The following is a 16,945-nucleotide window of genomic DNA, read 5'->3' as shown; positions in this document are numbered from 1 at the left end:
AGACTGCCTGACACACGCACTTTGGAGGTTCACAAAAGGGTTGTCGGCGAGCGAAGGGCAGAGGACGGGTCGAGAGGTGTCGTGGAGAGGGTGGTGTCCGGACGTCACCGTGTGAGACTTCCGTCGTGGAAGTCTGGCTGTGAATCTCAAATATCTTTTTATGGTGTGTCTGGTTATGTCTTGACACACAACATAACGCGGAGATGAGGTCCGAAGTTTGTAGACCCTTTTTTGTTATGAGTTAGTCACTTACGGACAAGCAACTTAAAATTTTAGTCCTTAGCTTTAGTGCCAAATAATGGTCATCCAAATGTCGCATTTTCACAACTGCAAACCACACGCACCACCCTCCCTCATCCTATTTTCATTTGGTTCGTAACTTTTCTTGTGTACTCTCCTACTGCACCTTTGTGATGACACATCGGACTTATTTTCTCTACAATTTTCATAGATTGTCCATAATGTAACGTCTACATACCTTTCCTTTCCTTACTGCCCTATACCTTATTGTTAGCGCTTCAAATCCATCCTCCCTCCTCTCTCCCCTCCCCTCCGCCACACAACTGTAAACACACGTCCAACGCTCCATAAGGGACTTTGTCTCAAACTTCGTGCGCACCCAATACCTCAAATCCCCCCATCCCATTGGTCGACTTATTGCCCGCATATAACCCCTGGCCTCCGTCCCGCGTCCCCCCCCATCTCACCACGAGTCTTTTTTTCCGACCAGTAGACGTCTAAAGTCTTTTAGTTACCTTCCGACTCAGCACACCCCTAAATTTTATTTCCTTCTTCTCCACGTGCTACCGACCCGATGTAGGGAACCGCGAAACATCTCTTTCCACTTGTCTAATCGAGTACATAATCGGAACACAACAATTCCCCATAGATAAGAGAATAAAGATTAGGCACAACACGGGTAAGACACTGTCATATTAAATATTGCACACTTAAAGGTGGGGTATGTAATTTTGGAGAAACCAGCTCGAGTGCGCTAGAATTTGAAAGTACGCAGCCGAAAAAAATCAGACTTCCTTACAGAGCCCCTCCTCCAACACACACAAACGCACACATGACCAATGAGGGCACGAGATAAGTTTGTGCACAGATGGAAAGCTGACAGGCAGGTAGGCCATCCAGTTATTTTAGCCGGGCCGGCTCAGATGATTGGTCGTGCTTTTTACAGCGCCACGGCTTCCACAGATGATATGTATGTATTTATTGTCAAAGCATTTAATGTATTCATTGCTATCGGGATGTTAAGAGCATTCCATGGAATATAACAAAAAGTGTTTCTGAAATAAATTACATACCCCACCTTTAATTTAAATAATATCCTACTTTGACATTTTCTTAGCTTTAATCTGGCCCTTTATATGAGATAAAGATGTTTATTTGATATACAGTCTACAGATTTGTATCTTTCACTGTCGTCATTTATATATTTTACTTTTTAGTTCTGTTGTATTTTCTATTTTAAGATGTTTATATGTTTTGTTTGTTTATTTTCTACTAAATATGTGCAATGCCTTGTGATGAAAACATTTCCCAAATTAGGATCAATAAAGTAAATCTTATCATCTCCTGGGTGACCTGGTTACACGTGTACAGCTCTACATACATGAGTAAAGGTGCCTGAAAGTAGTAGTAGGATAGGGTAGCCACACCCAGAAGTAGTAACGACCCCATGTGACCTTGCACCGTGCAGAGTAAGGTGAACCCAGATTATTTTTGCCTTTATCTTTAAGTTTATTTACCAGGACAAATGGTCATTTGGATTTTTCAGTTGTCATGATCAGGTAATATCACTCAAACATACAATTTCCCAAAGTAATACAGTTAGACCACATTTAATCAGACCGATGAACCAAAATATACACATGGAGGTTAAAATCTGATTAAAACTGGTTACTCAATGCATTTTAAATGTATTCTGATTCCACATATGAAGTGGAGTCTATCACGTTTAGATTTAGACGCAGAATATGTGCTGTTAACTTGAGATACTTGTTCTGATCAGGATGTTCTTCAAAGAAAATGTATTAAAGCCCCTATTAGTATAATTGTTCTGTTGCTGCTTCAAGCTAAGCACATTTACTCTGCAGTTATGTTACCTTCATTCTTAATGGTATATGCCTACTTTGTTGCAGGAGTCTATCAGTGTACCTACACGAACCCCAGTCTGGTCCTCAGTTGGACTCCATGGAGCTGCGCCGCAGAATACAGGAACTTGGTCCTTTATTGTGAGCGAGACAAAAGAAGAATACCCTATCACTTACGGAACAGGATCAACTTTCTGTGTCCTGTAAACTGAAACCCATACCCACAACAAACACGTGTCTACTTGGACAGTAAAAATAAACAAGTCTTGAAAGTGTGCATGGTGTGGATCTGGCAGGTGTTTTATTCCTGAAATTAAGATGACTTGATATGCTGTTGTTTGGTCACACAGGGTCTCAACCATAGACTGTATATATAAAGTCTCAACCGTCTCAACTGGCTTCTTAGAAACAAATTTTGCAAATTTATTTTGCCAGGCATAGGTAATAAGAAATGTTACTTTAATATTGATTGTGGGTTACATAAGATAACACAATACGTACTACTTAAGAAGACACACACAATAAACTGTGTTACTCTAAAATGTCTATTTATACCTGTTTTTGTATGGATTGCCATTACAAATAAAACTCTCAAATGACTGTTCTTTACATGTATGCCGTTAACGTCCAGAGTAAAAAACACATTTCATATGTATACGATTTCACAGCAACAACGCGGTGCAAATGTATTGGATGACAGAAGTTTGCTGACGGGCTTAAATGGCCAATAAGAGTTGAGTTGAGGAAAATAGAAACCCCCCCTTATCTGTAACTGGACACATTTTCTCAATATTCTCGATGACGTCAGACTGCAGACTCTTTCATTGGCCACCAAGTCTTATGTACAGCTACCAGCCAATCAGAATGCAGGATTCTTTCAGCTCACGGTATAATTGTAAAGAAGAGCACGGAAACTGCTGCTGTTTCGTGTGAAATCACAGAGAACGTTGTGTATCTTGAACCGGTTAAGCCTCTTAAACATTTAGCTATACTTTCTTTATTTATTAACAGTAAACCAGGCGGACGACCATGTCCTCGGCAGCGGAGTAAGTACCAACATCTTTCTGTCGTATTAAAATGCAGGTTACTGAACAATGTCTGCCAGCAAATGTCTTTTAAACGGCTAACGTTGGTTTATTTAAGTTAGCTTGGTTGCTAACGGGGTCAGTTACTTCAGCCTCCGCACTTGTGTCCCTTCGTTGAATAACCTATTGTTGCAGATCTATTGACAGTTTGGTATTAATATGGGGGTATTATCCCAATGTATTGTTGACAGTTCCCATCCACACGTTGGCCAGCTAACAGTCTCAAATTAGCCATCGCTTTGACAGCGACTTGACAAAGCGCAGTCATCGCTGTCGTGTTTGAATGCTAACGCTAGCTTAGCAACTGTGTCAAGGCCAACGCCATTACACCGACAAGTTAGCTTATACACCGGCTAACGGCCTGTCTTATAAACGCTTTTTCATTATGTAAATGGACACATAACGTTATAAGTATGAAGGGCAAGTGGCAAAGACGTGGGTAACAGACTAACGGCCCCACGAACCGTTTACGCTAGTCATCCAGGTGGCTAACAGCTAGCATGCTAACGGGCTATTCATTCCAAACGATTGACATTTTACTTGGGTTCTGATTTGCTATGAGCCTAACGGTCGTGAAATAACATACGTAATCTAAGCTTAGGTCGGCAGTTATTGTATTTGAAGTCCCGATAAAGCGTTAACGTTAATCTTTATGTTGAGGATCCAAGCTAGCTACAAAGTTTTTTCTAATTATTTTGCTGTGTCATCTGGGCTCGCTTGCTCGCCAGTCAGTTAGCTTCAAAGCTAGTATTAGCATGCTAACAACATGAAAGAGAAACTTCAAAACAGGTCATGGATATTTCTGGAAACCTGTGGACAGCACAGCTTTCCGTTGACTACTGGTTCGACGGTATTTTTTAACAGATTGTACATATAATCAGAAAGAAACGTTTGGTCACGGGGGTTAAGATCCTTGTTGTTTAGCCTACCTGTTTACACTTATTGTTACATAAATTACGTTAAATAATTATTTATTCTTAGAGTTTCTGTTAATAAGAAAACAAGTATATATATACTCACAATAAATTACCAGTTTACTAGAATTCACAAATAGTTCATATTATTTATAATTTTAAATGTATGTACAATTCATATTCTTAAAAAAAATCTGATTGTATATTGCTTAAATAAACCCACAACCACTAATACAACAGACAAACAATCAATGCTAAGATGCAGTAATTCCTGAGTACTAAGTATAAGTAAGGAGAGTAATCTCTCTTCAGACACTGTTTGTTTTTGGGAGCAATATGACACCAGTCAGGATCTGTGTAGAACTCCTAGGGTAAGGAGTTCATTGTATTTACCCCCTGCACACAGTAATCTCTCCTCCAAGTTAACATTAAAAGCATTTTTGTTGTTATGCCCCCAAGACTTTACAAAGAAACTGAGAAGTTTCACAGAACACCTTTAGGGGCACTGGTTTAACACAAACATATGTAATTAAGTAACCCTTTAGTGTGTAACGTTAATGGTTTCCTGTACAATGTCTGTTATACAGTTACTAACTTGCTTATTGGATGCAGGATGTGGGTAATGCCTTAAAGGTGCACCAAGTTTATTTGATTATTAATCTACAACTTGTTTATTTTCATAGCAAGATACAAGATGATCTGGCCACTGCAATTCTGAAACAGAAGAGCAGACCCAACAGACTGATTGTTGATGAATCCATCAATGAAGACAACAGTGTGGTCTCTCTCTCTCAGGTAAACATTCAGAAGGCTTAATGCAAGGCTAATGTCTCTACCATTTATAAACCCTGTTAAATATTGTAATGGATCAATTCAATTATCTTTTCACTTGACATTCAAAATGTATAAACATTGAAAGCTCAAAATAACTTTGGTTAATGTCTCTTAAGACCAAGATGGACGAGCTGCAGCTCTTCCGTGGAGACACGGTGCTGATGAAGGGTAAGAAGAGGCGGGAGACCGTCTGCATTGTGCTGTCTGACGACACCTGTTCCGATGAAAAGGTTCGCATGAACAGGGTGGTCCGCAACAATCTGAGGGTCAGACTGGGTGATGTCATCAGGTAAGAAAAAGCACACATTTTGACTTTTTTTCTTTATACATCCCGTTTAAAAAAAAATAAAGTGGTGTATTTAAATATAATGTCTTCTACAGCATTCAGCCATGTCCCGATGTGAAGTATGGAAAGAGGATCCACGTTCTGCCAATAGATGACACAGTAGAAGGGATTACTGGCAACCTGTTTGAGGTCTACCTGAAGCCATACTTTCTGGAGGCATACAGGCCAATCCGTAAAGGTGAGTGCACATTTTCATTTTCAGAACAAAACATTTACAATGTATTACATGCAACCTTGTTGGATTTTTAAAATGAACAATGTTTTCTATTGCCTTGTGAAGGTGATATTTTCCTGGTCAGAGGAGGCATGCGTGCTGTGGAGTTCAAGGTGGTAGAGACCGACCCCTCTCCCTACTGCATCGTTGCGCCTGACACAGTCATCCACTGTGAGGGAGAGCCAATCAGAAGAGAGGTGGGTAGCAGACACACAGTGCATGGGCTAACATTTACCAAGAAATACATGTGCATTTTCATTTGAACTTGTTGCGTTTGAAAATACAGGATGAGGAAGAGTCCCTGAACGAGGTGGGCTATGATGACATCGGCGGAGTGAGGAAGCAGTTAGCTCAGATCAAAGAGATGGTGGAGCTGCCTCTTAGACACCCTGCTCTGTTCAAGGCCATCGGAGTCAAGGTAAGGCCCCCTCATTAATATGCATGGAGAGACACGTGAACACGTTGGCCTTCATTGAGTCTGAACTGAGCATGTGTAACTTAAGAATTAAAAATTGTGAAGTTGAAACTGTATGAAAAAACATCCACCCATCCACAATTTCAACACGGAATATATTGAGCTTTGCCAATCTAGTGATGTGAGATTTACATTTTTGACTCCCTTTAGTAGTATCATCTAATCGAAACAAGTAGACGCACTAACTCACTATATATTTTTTTTACTGGTTTTGTTTGCCATTCTTTGTTTGTGCTATAAAGTTTTGATTTAAGATATTCAACTGCTTCCCCCTTTTCAGCCCCCACGTGGAATCATGCTTTATGGACCCCCTGGAACTGGAAAGACCCTGATTGCCAGAGCTGTGGCCAATGAAACTGGAGCTTTCTTCTTCCTGATTAATGGTGAGAACATCCATCTACATACTTATATGTAGCATTTTCTGATGTGTGGTTTGTCCCAGACAGCATTGCCCTGTACTTGCTGTTGGTTAGGACAAAACCAAAGCCTTATTCTATCCAATCCCAAAACCCAAGTAGATACTTTTTTTAAACTTGAACTCTTTTAAGAAAAATAATGACTCAAATAGAACATCTTCCATAATAAGGTTTACTAAGGAAAATTGTATTGTTTTATAACACTTTATTCCACTTGTTTGTCAATGCAAGTGTCTCAGGCGAGTATTTATTTATTTATTTATGTATTGTTGTTGGGTTAGGGTTTATCATGTGATCCATACATATAATGATTATTATTGAATATAGCATGTGCTCTTAGGTCAGATTTCTCTGAAGCTGAACAGGGTTTCTACAGTCATTACAAACCTGGAAAAGTCATGGAAATTCAAAATGCTAATTCCAGGCCCTGGAAAAGTTATGGAAAACAATATTTTTCCAGAAGTTTTGGAAAAATAATGGAAATGTAGCAAGTTGCATCAAATATAATTTATACTTTATCTAATCGCCGAAATAGTAATACTATAATGATAATAAATACTGTATGGTATAGTAATGAAATGTAAAATGGCCTTTAACTCACGAGGTATTTTGCTGGTGAGAGATTTGAGTGGCTTTAGAGTGTAGAAGCTAGTAAGCGTACCATTTGTTTTAGATAGGCACAACATGTTTCATATGCAGACCTTATTTTCCTGTTCCATGTTAAAATAAACCATTTTCAGTGGTACCGCTGAGAAAGAGTAATGTTTTTGGTCATGGAAAATGAGGTAAAGGTCATGGAGAATCATTGGTGAAAAAGTGTATGAACCCTGACTGAAGTATTTTGGGTTCCATTTTAGGTCCTGAGATCATGAGTAAGCTGGCAGGAGAGAGCGAGAGTAACCTGAGGAAGGCCTTCGAGGAAGCAGAGAAGAATGCTCCTGCCATCATCTTTATTGATGAGCTTGATGCGATCGCCCCTAAGAGAGAGAAGGTGAGTGAGCAGACGGGAAAACTAAATCAATATGCTGTGTCTGTTCATGATTCAAATGCATTTCAATTGATTGAAATGCATCCCAGTGCCGGTCGTTAGCTAGACCTTGGTAAGAAATGATTAGGAACTTGAACAACTGAATTGAGACAATAAGGTTTTAAATGTATGTTGTGTTTTNNNNTGGATCGAGAGCCCTGGCGTCAGCGCGAGTTGCCACCTTTTAAAGTTGAGTTTGGGCACACAGCACTGACGTTGGGCTTTTGGGTGCTGAATGTGTGTGAGAGGAGTGGGTTTACGATTGCAGGTGATGAGTCCCCAGTATACGATAAGACCCTTTGGTCGAGGTTTGTATCGTCTTACCCTTCGTGTGATTTATGTTTTTGTACCCCCGCTAATTCCAGATGTTTTCTATGCTGGAAATGTGTAACCAGTGCCTATAACCGTGTTTAAGAAGTGGTGCTGTATAGTGAATCCTATTAAGCCGTGTTTATAAGACTTTTATGCGTTTGGTATGAAGGAGTGACCCCTTCCTAAAGTGTTGACTGCCAATGTGTCTTGTATATTAATCGTCAGAATGATTCTTGAGCACTGATGGAATTCAACGGCGAGTAATGCGTCCTGCAGTGACTGGCGGCTGTTGAAGTTTCACCATTGCCGTTTCTTGACTCAGACCCGAGCCTTGGGTGTCCCTTGACTCCATTTTCCAACGAAATTTCCAGACACCTAGCGCACTCGGGGGCACATGTGCGCCTCCCCGTCAACTTGTCGAACAAAAGGGGACCCGGTTTCTTTTAGAAACTGATGCCTTTGGGGCCTTCTTATCCCGTCGCCTTTGAATGGTGGTTGCCCGGATGTTCTTCAAACCTAGGGTATCACAGTGTGGTGTGTGTGTGGTGTGTGTGTTTGGTGTGTGTGTGTGGTGTTGTGGGTTGTGTGTGTGTGTTGTGTGTGGTGTTGGGTGTTGTGTGGTTGTGTGTTTGAAGGCTCCTGTTTATACGCCCATGGGTACCGGTGCTGCTGTGACACTAAACAGACCCATTTTAGGTTGAACCCCTGTTGTTTTTTGATGCAAAAGGTTTCCATTTCATTTTTTTGTCTTCCTATCAAGTTCCAAAGTTTTTGCTGCCTGTTGTGTTAGTCTTAAATGAAGTTAATGAACAGAGTATTAAGCTCGGACTCACACCACCACGCTAATGCTGGTCGCAGTAAAGGGTTTATGCATGAGAAGGCTTGTGTAAAGCTAGACAATAGTGCACCGATGGCGCGGTTTTAACGACAGCCGTGGTATGGCATATTGTCGAGAAGTCAGCGTCCTCCCGAAGGCCGAACATATGAGGCAGATGGTATGAAGTAGACGGGGATTGAGGGCCGAGACATGTGTCACGTTTGAGTGTAAGTTCTTGTTCTTGGGACTGTGATGGATCTGATGGGTGTTTGGGTGTCAAACCGGGTGGAGAAAGGGTCTTCGTTCCTGACCCGCCGCGGTTGAGAAGGGAGTCCCCTGGTGCTTGCTGTGTGAGCGCGGCTCTGAGGTGAAAATTAACTGTCTACTGGGTTGGCCCGGGGCTTGTCCAATGTGCTGATGGGGAAAAAGGGAAATGAATTCGGGCAAAGGATGGCAGGTGGGTTTTTAGACAGCATGTTGCATAGTATACAGATCACGCACCTTACAAGAGTAAACCAAAGTAAGACCTTCCCGCTTCTGTTTTATCAGTGAAGTTGTTGACAAATGGAATAATTACATTGTGAATGATCTAAACTTAATACGTAATAGGGTATGGGTAATAGAGTTTGTTCAAGTGGCCAATTACGACAATCACACATGTCTTTTTAGTGGTGAAGTGAATGAGCTTACTTTACTGTGTGTGTTGTCTTTTTTCAAGTTTTGATGCATGTTTCTTGTTCCGAGTGTTTAACATTGGTATATGTTCAGTTGTGCCTATTAGCCCTTGCCCGTGATTGTTTATAAAAACAGATGCCGTTTATGGTATATAAGAAACCAAATATTTAAGGTAGGAGTCAACAGGCGTTGTTAGGCAGAGTGAATCATACCAGAGATGCTGTTATGAGAAACCAAGTGATTTTGGAATCGATATGTAATTGATTTAGAGCTCAACAATGGATTAATGGATCGTAGAATGCCTGACCAATGGGCCTTTAGCAACACAAGCCCCGTCTAGTTGTGAATAAGTGATTGATGTCGTCGCCTCTTTGGTGGATATGGAATGACCTGACGAAAATGCTTTTTGTAACCTCTAGAATAAACTAATAATATAATCATAATCAAGATTTGCTTTTTCATATCGTTCTCTCTTTTTTTTATTTTTATTTTTGCCTAGTCTGGAACAATAAGACCAGTTGATTAGCTTAAGTTAAAATGAGACGGGGTCACAGGCGAAGCAGTTAACTAACTGTTATGGCATGGTAATTCTTGGCTGTTGAACATGTCTGTGTCTTTATATCAACGATGTCTTCTGTCTGTCTGAAAACCTATAGTAAGGGAGAATCGGGGAATCACACCTACATAATCCCATTCGAGACAATTAGATAAGGCTTGATTAGTGCAATGGGCTTATGGGGAAGGAATGTTAGTGTTCGGTGGTGGCGGTCTAATGGGAAGTTGTATCGGAAATGGAGGTGGAGGTGTTAGTAGCTGATGAACTTAAACTTGATTCTCCGAGCGATGCGCCATAATGCTTCCCCAACAAAATGTCATGGCCTTAAGTGGACTGTACTGTGCAAACAGTGTAGTTCCATTTGCAGAGATGAGGCTGTAAAGGTTGGTACTTCTGTTGTTTCTTACAGTTGTTGCCTAACTGTTTAGTACTGTCTCTTGGCCATGAACAATTGTTACCTTGTCTTGTTCTATTACTTTAACTGGTTTGTTAATTGCTGTCTATTTTTATTTTTCTATTTTTATGCATGCTCTTATTTAATCATTTATCTTTGCCCTCTTTACTTTTCTGAAACGATTGTACATTTTCCGTCTGTGGGCGATGAAGAGATCTGATCCTCAAATCCCAGGATCTTCCAACAGGCAACAAATACAGACATTTGTATAAATAATTTTAAAAAATGGTGTAAGTGACATAAGTAATGTCAAAAATATAAATTTAAAATAGAACAAAATAAAACAGAATATTGAATTAATTAGTTACTTTACAGTACATTGAAATACTGTATACTCTGTATAAGGGAAGGTATGGAAATTAAAGATTTTATATGTATTATTGTGTGCATCTTAAAATTCAGTAGCTGTCTAGAGCAGGGGTGTCAAACTCATTCATCCTGGCCACATTAGAATTTATGGTTGCACTCAAAGTGGTAACTTTAAGATTCTATTGAATATAATAGTATATATAAAATAATGTATAATTTTACAATATTTCCTCTGCATTGGATTATTATCGGGTTAGGGTAATAACTTCATAATTTGTCTGAAATCGCAGTCTGGCAAATCATTGCTTAGTCTCTCATTGCGCATGTCAGAAAATGAGATTGCATTGTGGGACATGTAGTTTATGGCACGTTCTCCTGTAAAGCGGCACGTAACATTAATAAACTTATTATAAGCTCTTGTGGGGCCACATAAAATGAAGTGGCGGGCCGGATTTGGCCCCCGGGCCTTGAGTTTGACACCCCTGGTCTAGAGAGTGATGAGTAAGGCAATAATGGCACATAACACAATTTGTATATTCATAATTCTTTAAAAGATCTTTAGTGCTTACTGGCATGGCCCCTTCTAACAAGGGAGTAACCGACTATGAGTAACAAAGACCTCTTAAAGTGGTACGAGTAAAACAACAATAAATCAAAGGTCAGTTTGTTTCTTTTCCCACAGATTCGTGCGATGTTATAACACACTTCATGTTATACCTCTTAAGTCATGTGTTTATCAAGGATTTCATTTCATAAAGGTTACATTTCAACCGCCTTAATACCTCAACAGTATACCCATTACCCAGGGTTCTTACGGTCATTAAACACCTGGAAAAGTCATGGAAATTCAAAATGCTAATTCCAGGCCCTGGAAAAGTTATGGAAAACAATATTTTTAAATAAGTTTTGGAAAAGTCATGGAAATGTAACTTCAATTTGCATAAAATATAATTTATATTTTAGCTTATTGCCCAAATAGTAATACTATAAGGATAATAAATACTATATCGTATAGTAATGAAACGTAAAATGGCATTTCACTGACGAGGTGTTTTGCTGGTGAGAGATTTGAGTTGCTTTAGTCTGTAGAAGCTAGTAAGCCTATTTGATTTGTTTTAGAGGCTCAACATATTTCATATGCAGACCTTATTTTCCTGTTCCATGTTAAAATAAACCATTTTCAGTGGTACCGCTGAGAAAGAGTAATTGTTTTGGTCATGGAAAATGAGGTAAAGGTCATGGAGAAGTCATTGGTGAAAAAGTGTATGAACCCTGATTACAGTATAAATATATAACATATCAACCAGGTGCAACATTACGGAACAGCGTGTGTCTCTTAGTGAAGTGAGCATGTTCCCTCGCTGTGTGTAAGGACATCCTCCTGCTGTCTGAACACCTGCAGCTCATGTAACTCAGACACTTTAACCCAGGGGTGTCAAACTCAAGGCCCGTGGGCTAAATCCGGCCCTCGGCTTCATTTTATTTGGCCCGCAAAAGCTATGAAAGAATAAAATATGTTTATTATACGGTTACATGCCGCTTTACAGGAGCACATTGTCCATAAACTACATGTCCCACAATGCAATAGTTTTGTGACATGCACACTGAAGAAACTTGCAATTATTTGCCCCAGACTTCTGCTTTCAGACGTAGTTAATTATGAAGTTATTACCCTATCCGATAATAATCCAATGCAGAGGAAATAATGTAAAATAAAACATTATTTTATATATATTAAATATGTATATTTTTATATAGTCTTAAAGTTACAACCGGCACTTTGAATGCAACCATAGTGCTAATGTGGCCCACGATGAAATTGAGTTTGACACCCCTGCTTTAACCTATCCCTCAGGTGTGAAGGTGCTGAGGTATTCTCAAACTCACAACCATTAACCTGATAAGTAGAAATATCCACCAGATGGTGAGGCTATTTTTGAAAAGTTGGAAGGCTTTTGACTCCATATATTTTGTCTCAAACTTGTCTTGAATGTTGTAAGAAAAGTGCAGTTACTTCCTTAACATGTAATAGTTGTAGTAGTTATTATTTCATAGAGTCATTCAATCACAGAAGACATTAAATCTAATCTTTTAACACAAAATATTGGAATATGGAATATGATAGAAATACAAAGTAGTAAAAGTAATAAAAAAGTAAACCGTAGAAACCAATTTGCAAATCAATTAAACAAAGACATTAATTTATTCATTATTTGAGGTGAGAATGATAAAAAAGAACTATTACTTGGAAAATATCATCACTATTTCATACCTAGTCATTTATTATTAATTACATTACAAATGCTTTACTAATGAACTGAGCATAATAAAAAAAAAAAATCAACTTACTTCTTAACCTCCATTCGCTTTCACCCACGAACGATTGTAAGATTTTATGGAAATGGACTTTTGAATCGTGCCTGCTGGGTAATAGTTTCAACCGGTTTAGTATCAGCGCTCTCATGCTGTTAATACAAGTCCTTCATCACCGTTTTCATCGATACATCCAGAAGTATTCATTATTTTCTCCTCTAAATGCCCCCTATGTTCTCTCTTAGAGTTCCAGATACATACAAAACAAACTCAAAATTAAATATATAACACTTACTTACAAAATGCTCAAAGTAGTCACAGTTATAATTAGTTAAAACCCCACCAAGGCTTAATTAATTAAAACAATGTTGTTTGAATTTTGGTTCATTTGTAAACCTTTGAATGTGCCATTCCTTATTTGAAATGTCAAGGATTGTCAAGGATGGGCAATATGAAGAAAATCCTATATACATCTTTTTGACCGAATATCTGAATATCAATATTGTGACTGTATGGTTGACAATTTATGCTTTCACAAAATAGTTTAATTTAATTTCAAACGATTAATAAAGTATTTTGATTGAATGATATTGTACACTTTATGTACAGTACTGTATTGAAATGTATACATTATTTCCTTTCTCCAAATGTCCTCTCTTAGAGTACACATACATAATAAACAAACCATCAGATATTGGGTAAAAACTAGTCAATTCAAACTAATTTAGCTGAGTTTGAATTGAATAATCCATCATTGGGTTTCTCCAAATGGATCCATGGTGTTGTTAGAAGGCTGCTTTGGATAATGGGATGTCTTTACATGGCCTAATTGTGGCTTTGAAGCTGCCCTCTGGATAACCCGCTTGTTATCAAATGGGGTTCCTGTCTTACTGGAAACCCCTCCACGGATGCCAAGACTGACTGAGTCCCATTCTGCAGCGTCAGATTAATGTTCGGTTCAAGTTCAAAGGCAGAGCCACCCTGGATAAACTCATTATAAAAAACTGCAGCCAAAACACGGCAGGGCCAGACTGCTGCACACGACATGTAGAGGCTTTAAACACCACCTCCATTCTGGGCAGTCCTGTAAATAACATGCAGGGGAGCGGGCGGTCAGAAGAAGCCGGGGAGACGTTGTTATCTCGCTGTAGAGGGGATATCTCTGGGGTGTTAAAGTCGTCATCCTCCAGATACTTCACTTTTATTGATTTGATGCCATCTTTGGCTGGTAGTGAATGTGAGCACACTGCAGTTTTTCCTGATATCACTACACAATGTGACGGTCCTGCTTTCATGCACATTTCCTTTTGACTTTCTGTTGTTTGTAGCAGTTCTTATTTGGGTGTTAGCTGCCCAGCTCTTACTGAACGTCGATACATTGGTGCATTGATGACGTATTTTTGTAGGCCGATCGGGAAGTTAGCATCTCAAAGGCTCCATCAACAAAATATTGGAATATTCCGCCAATTAAGCTCTGTGGCAAATGATACTTACATGTTTTATTCAGCATAAATCACATATTGACACGAACTTTTAAGATGAATTTATCCGTAAATGCAATCGTCAGAAGGAAAAAGCAAATGTAATGCTATCAAGGAACTACTTTACTGTTGCACGAATTCCCTTCACCACCGCTAAGCTAAATGCAGCTAATGTTCGGGCGGATGACGTTTAGTAGTTTCATTTTCCCATTTTTGTTTTATGAAACATAGAAGCTTCAGACATTCACATGTGGGTCATTTACTTTATGTATTTCCTTGATGTAATGTATTCAGCTTGTGTTAACCACAGACCTTATTTCACACCATTAACCGAATAAAAAACAATGACTTCGAGACAAGCGAACAGAGAGTGCTAAGATGCTAACTCATTTCCGCTCTGTTCCAAACTATTTTTTTTTTGCTGCAATGGAAGATAAATCACTTCCTGTATGGCAAGTGTTTACAGATGGTCAGAATAGAAACATGTCAAAGCGGAGTGCAATCAATAATAGCTGTAAGGATTATATTACAAATTGACAATTAACGGCAACTATTCTCATAATAATCGATAAAGTGATTTTCAGGCAGAAATGGCTAAAGATGGCTAAAGTCTGATTATTGCAAATAACATTTTATTTTGCCAAATTGAGTTCAAAATCTTGAGAAGCATTTCCAAATAAACTTGGGAATGTCTCTATTCATTGTGTCATGTTTAACTGATTTAGTTCACACAATGAAATGTTTTTCTACACACATCTGGTGTGGTTTGGCATTTTACTGAAGCAAAATACTTTATGCAAACAAAACCCAAAAAGCATACTTCCATTTTCTGGGTCTGATTTGTCATGTTGACTGCTAAACCATTTACTCATGAGTAATGTTACTTTTATGTTGCTCTTAGGTTGACGTTTCTCTGCAGGGACGCATGTGGTTTGACATGATGATGCATCGTAGAGTAGACAAACATCTGGATGCAATGCAGACCACTTCCTGAGGAGGTCTGAGTAATCACATCAGTCCATCAGAGCATCATAAGTGTGCTTACATCTGGATTCATACGCCATTACGCGTGATAGGACAGCTATCCAATCGTCAGTGTCATATTTATGCAAGGTGTAAACTGGCTGATAATCACTGAGTAACTACTTTGTGTGTGTGTGTGCAACTGAACTGCCTGTGTGTCCGCGAAGCTGTCATGAATTTGAATGTCGGAGCGTTTGTGTGTGTGCGTCTCGATTCATATCAGTTTGAGTCTTTGTGCATGACTGATTGCTTTGTCTGCCTGACCACAATTGAAAAGGGATCCATCTCTCTCCTCTTTACTCCCTCCCTCCCTTTCCTCTGTGTGTCTCTATCTACTCAGTTCCACCTTAAGAGGAGCTTTAGCAGCCTGTCGTGTTTGTGTTGAAGCCAACAGGCACAATATATTACAGTCTAGGGCTTGCTGCTGAAAAGCCCGCTGGATCCTCCACTGACCTGCTGTTCTTTCCTGCTCTCCTCGCGTTTTTTTTTCCACATTTAGATTAAAAACAAAGCCCTCCCTCTCTATCTCTCTTTTCTCCCCTCCCTCCTCTCTTCTTCTTTCCCTCTTTTCTGCGGCAGACTCAGTGTGTCAGAGAGAGAGGCTGAAGAGGAGGGAAAAAGCAGAGACTATTTGCACGGAGCTGAGTGTGTGTTTATGTTTGTATGTCTCTCCATTGGTCGGCTGGGTGAAGGGGCACCAGGAGGAGAGGAAGAGGAAGAGGAGGAGGAGGGAGGAGGGAAACCTGCCTGGATGAAATTCTCGGTGTCACTACGTGTGGACCTTGACTGATCCCAGGGTGAGGAAAAGGGAGAGAGACACTGAGGGGAGGTGGGGTGATTGAGACTTTCACTGTGAGAAGAAGAAGAAGAAGGAGGTCAAGTCTGGTGCTTCGTTTTATCATGACATTAGTGGGAGAACGAAGCGACGGATTGAGCGCTCTTCAGTTGTGTGTCAACAGGAATTCGCCCTAGAAAAGAAAAGGAGAAAAAACACAAGACTCTGGAAGTGGACTGCTGCCTTCAACCCAGCTAAGGAGCAGGACTTACAGAGAGTGTGTGTGTGTGTGTGTGTGTAACCGGTGGAGGGCAGAGGAGTGGAGGGCCAGGGGACGAACCTGGCCATCAAACGGACTGGCAGCCTCCCCTCTCCTGGGATCATGTACCCTCAGGGCAGGCATCCGGTAAGTACCTCCTTATGTCTCTTTCTCCTTGTCAGTCTCACTCTTTTTCTGTCCGTCCGTCTGTCTCTCTCAACTCCAACCTTGTCAGTTGTATCTCCCCCTGCCCTCTTCATTCTCTCTCTGCCCTCTCCATGCCTCCCCGCCTCTCTTATCTTGAGTTTTCCCTTCGTCTTACTTCCTCTTGTTTTTGCATTTTTTGTGCTTCTTTTTTTCCGCTTGTCCCTCTCTCTTGTTTAAATATAAGGACTGTACTGTAACATGAGTAGTGAGACGTGAGGGGAGGGGGGTTGTTAGGGCTTAGAGATTCCCTGTTATACACACACACACACACACACACACACACACACACACACACACACACACACACACACACACACACACACACACACACACACACACACACACACAAAC

The 16,945-nt window shown here is 39.9% G+C and overlaps 2 protein-coding genes across 2 annotated transcripts in view; both read left to right on the top strand.

Moving 5' to 3' along the window:
* Window positions 1-3,015: 3,015 nt before the first annotated feature.
* LOC104946047 (transitional endoplasmic reticulum ATPase-like) lies at window positions 3,016-15,324 on the top strand. Its single transcript, XM_010771790.1, has 9 exons — window positions 3,016-3,148; window positions 4,785-4,896; window positions 5,052-5,224; window positions 5,317-5,459; window positions 5,562-5,692; window positions 5,782-5,913; window positions 6,251-6,353; window positions 7,244-7,377; window positions 15,232-15,324. Exons 1-9 carry the CDS (start codon window positions 3,132-3,134, stop codon window positions 15,322-15,324), a joined length of 1,038 nt encoding a protein of 345 aa, XP_010770092.1. The 5' UTR covers window positions 3,016-3,131.
* A 608-nt stretch (window positions 15,325-15,932) lies between these two features.
* Window positions 15,933-16,945, top strand: part of LOC104946046 (transducin-like enhancer protein 2) — a gene marked incomplete at its 3' end in the record, with an annotated part of 44,225 nt that continues 43,212 nt past the window's right edge. Inside the window, exon 1 of the mRNA XM_010771789.1 lies at window positions 15,933-16,534. Coding sequence (XP_010770091.1) covers window positions 16,511-16,534 — 24 coding nt within the window. The remainder of the gene's footprint in view (window positions 16,535-16,945) is intronic.

Source organism: Notothenia coriiceps, unplaced genomic scaffold, assembly GCF_000735185.1.
Source record: "Notothenia coriiceps isolate Sejong01 unplaced genomic scaffold, NC01 NC01_scaffold00010590, whole genome shotgun sequence".
NCBI classification, from domain to species: domain Eukaryota; kingdom Metazoa; phylum Chordata; class Actinopteri; order Perciformes; family Nototheniidae; genus Notothenia; species Notothenia coriiceps.
The sequence above is the reverse complement of the archived record's forward strand: the minus strand, read 5'-3'. Positions and strand labels throughout refer to the sequence as shown.

What these genes read in the sequence shown, in the direction of transcription:
- LOC104946047 (XM_010771790.1), top strand. An exon ending in AGACTGGGTGATGTCATCAG is followed by an intron (nt 5,225 to 5,316) that starts GTAAGAAAAAGC and finishes TGTCTTCTACAG; the next exon opens with CATTCAGCCATGTCCCGATG. An exon ending in GAGAGCCAATCAGAAGAGAG is followed by an intron (nt 5,693 to 5,781) that starts GTGGGTAGCAGA and finishes TTGAAAATACAG; the next exon opens with GATGAGGAAGAGTCCCTGAA.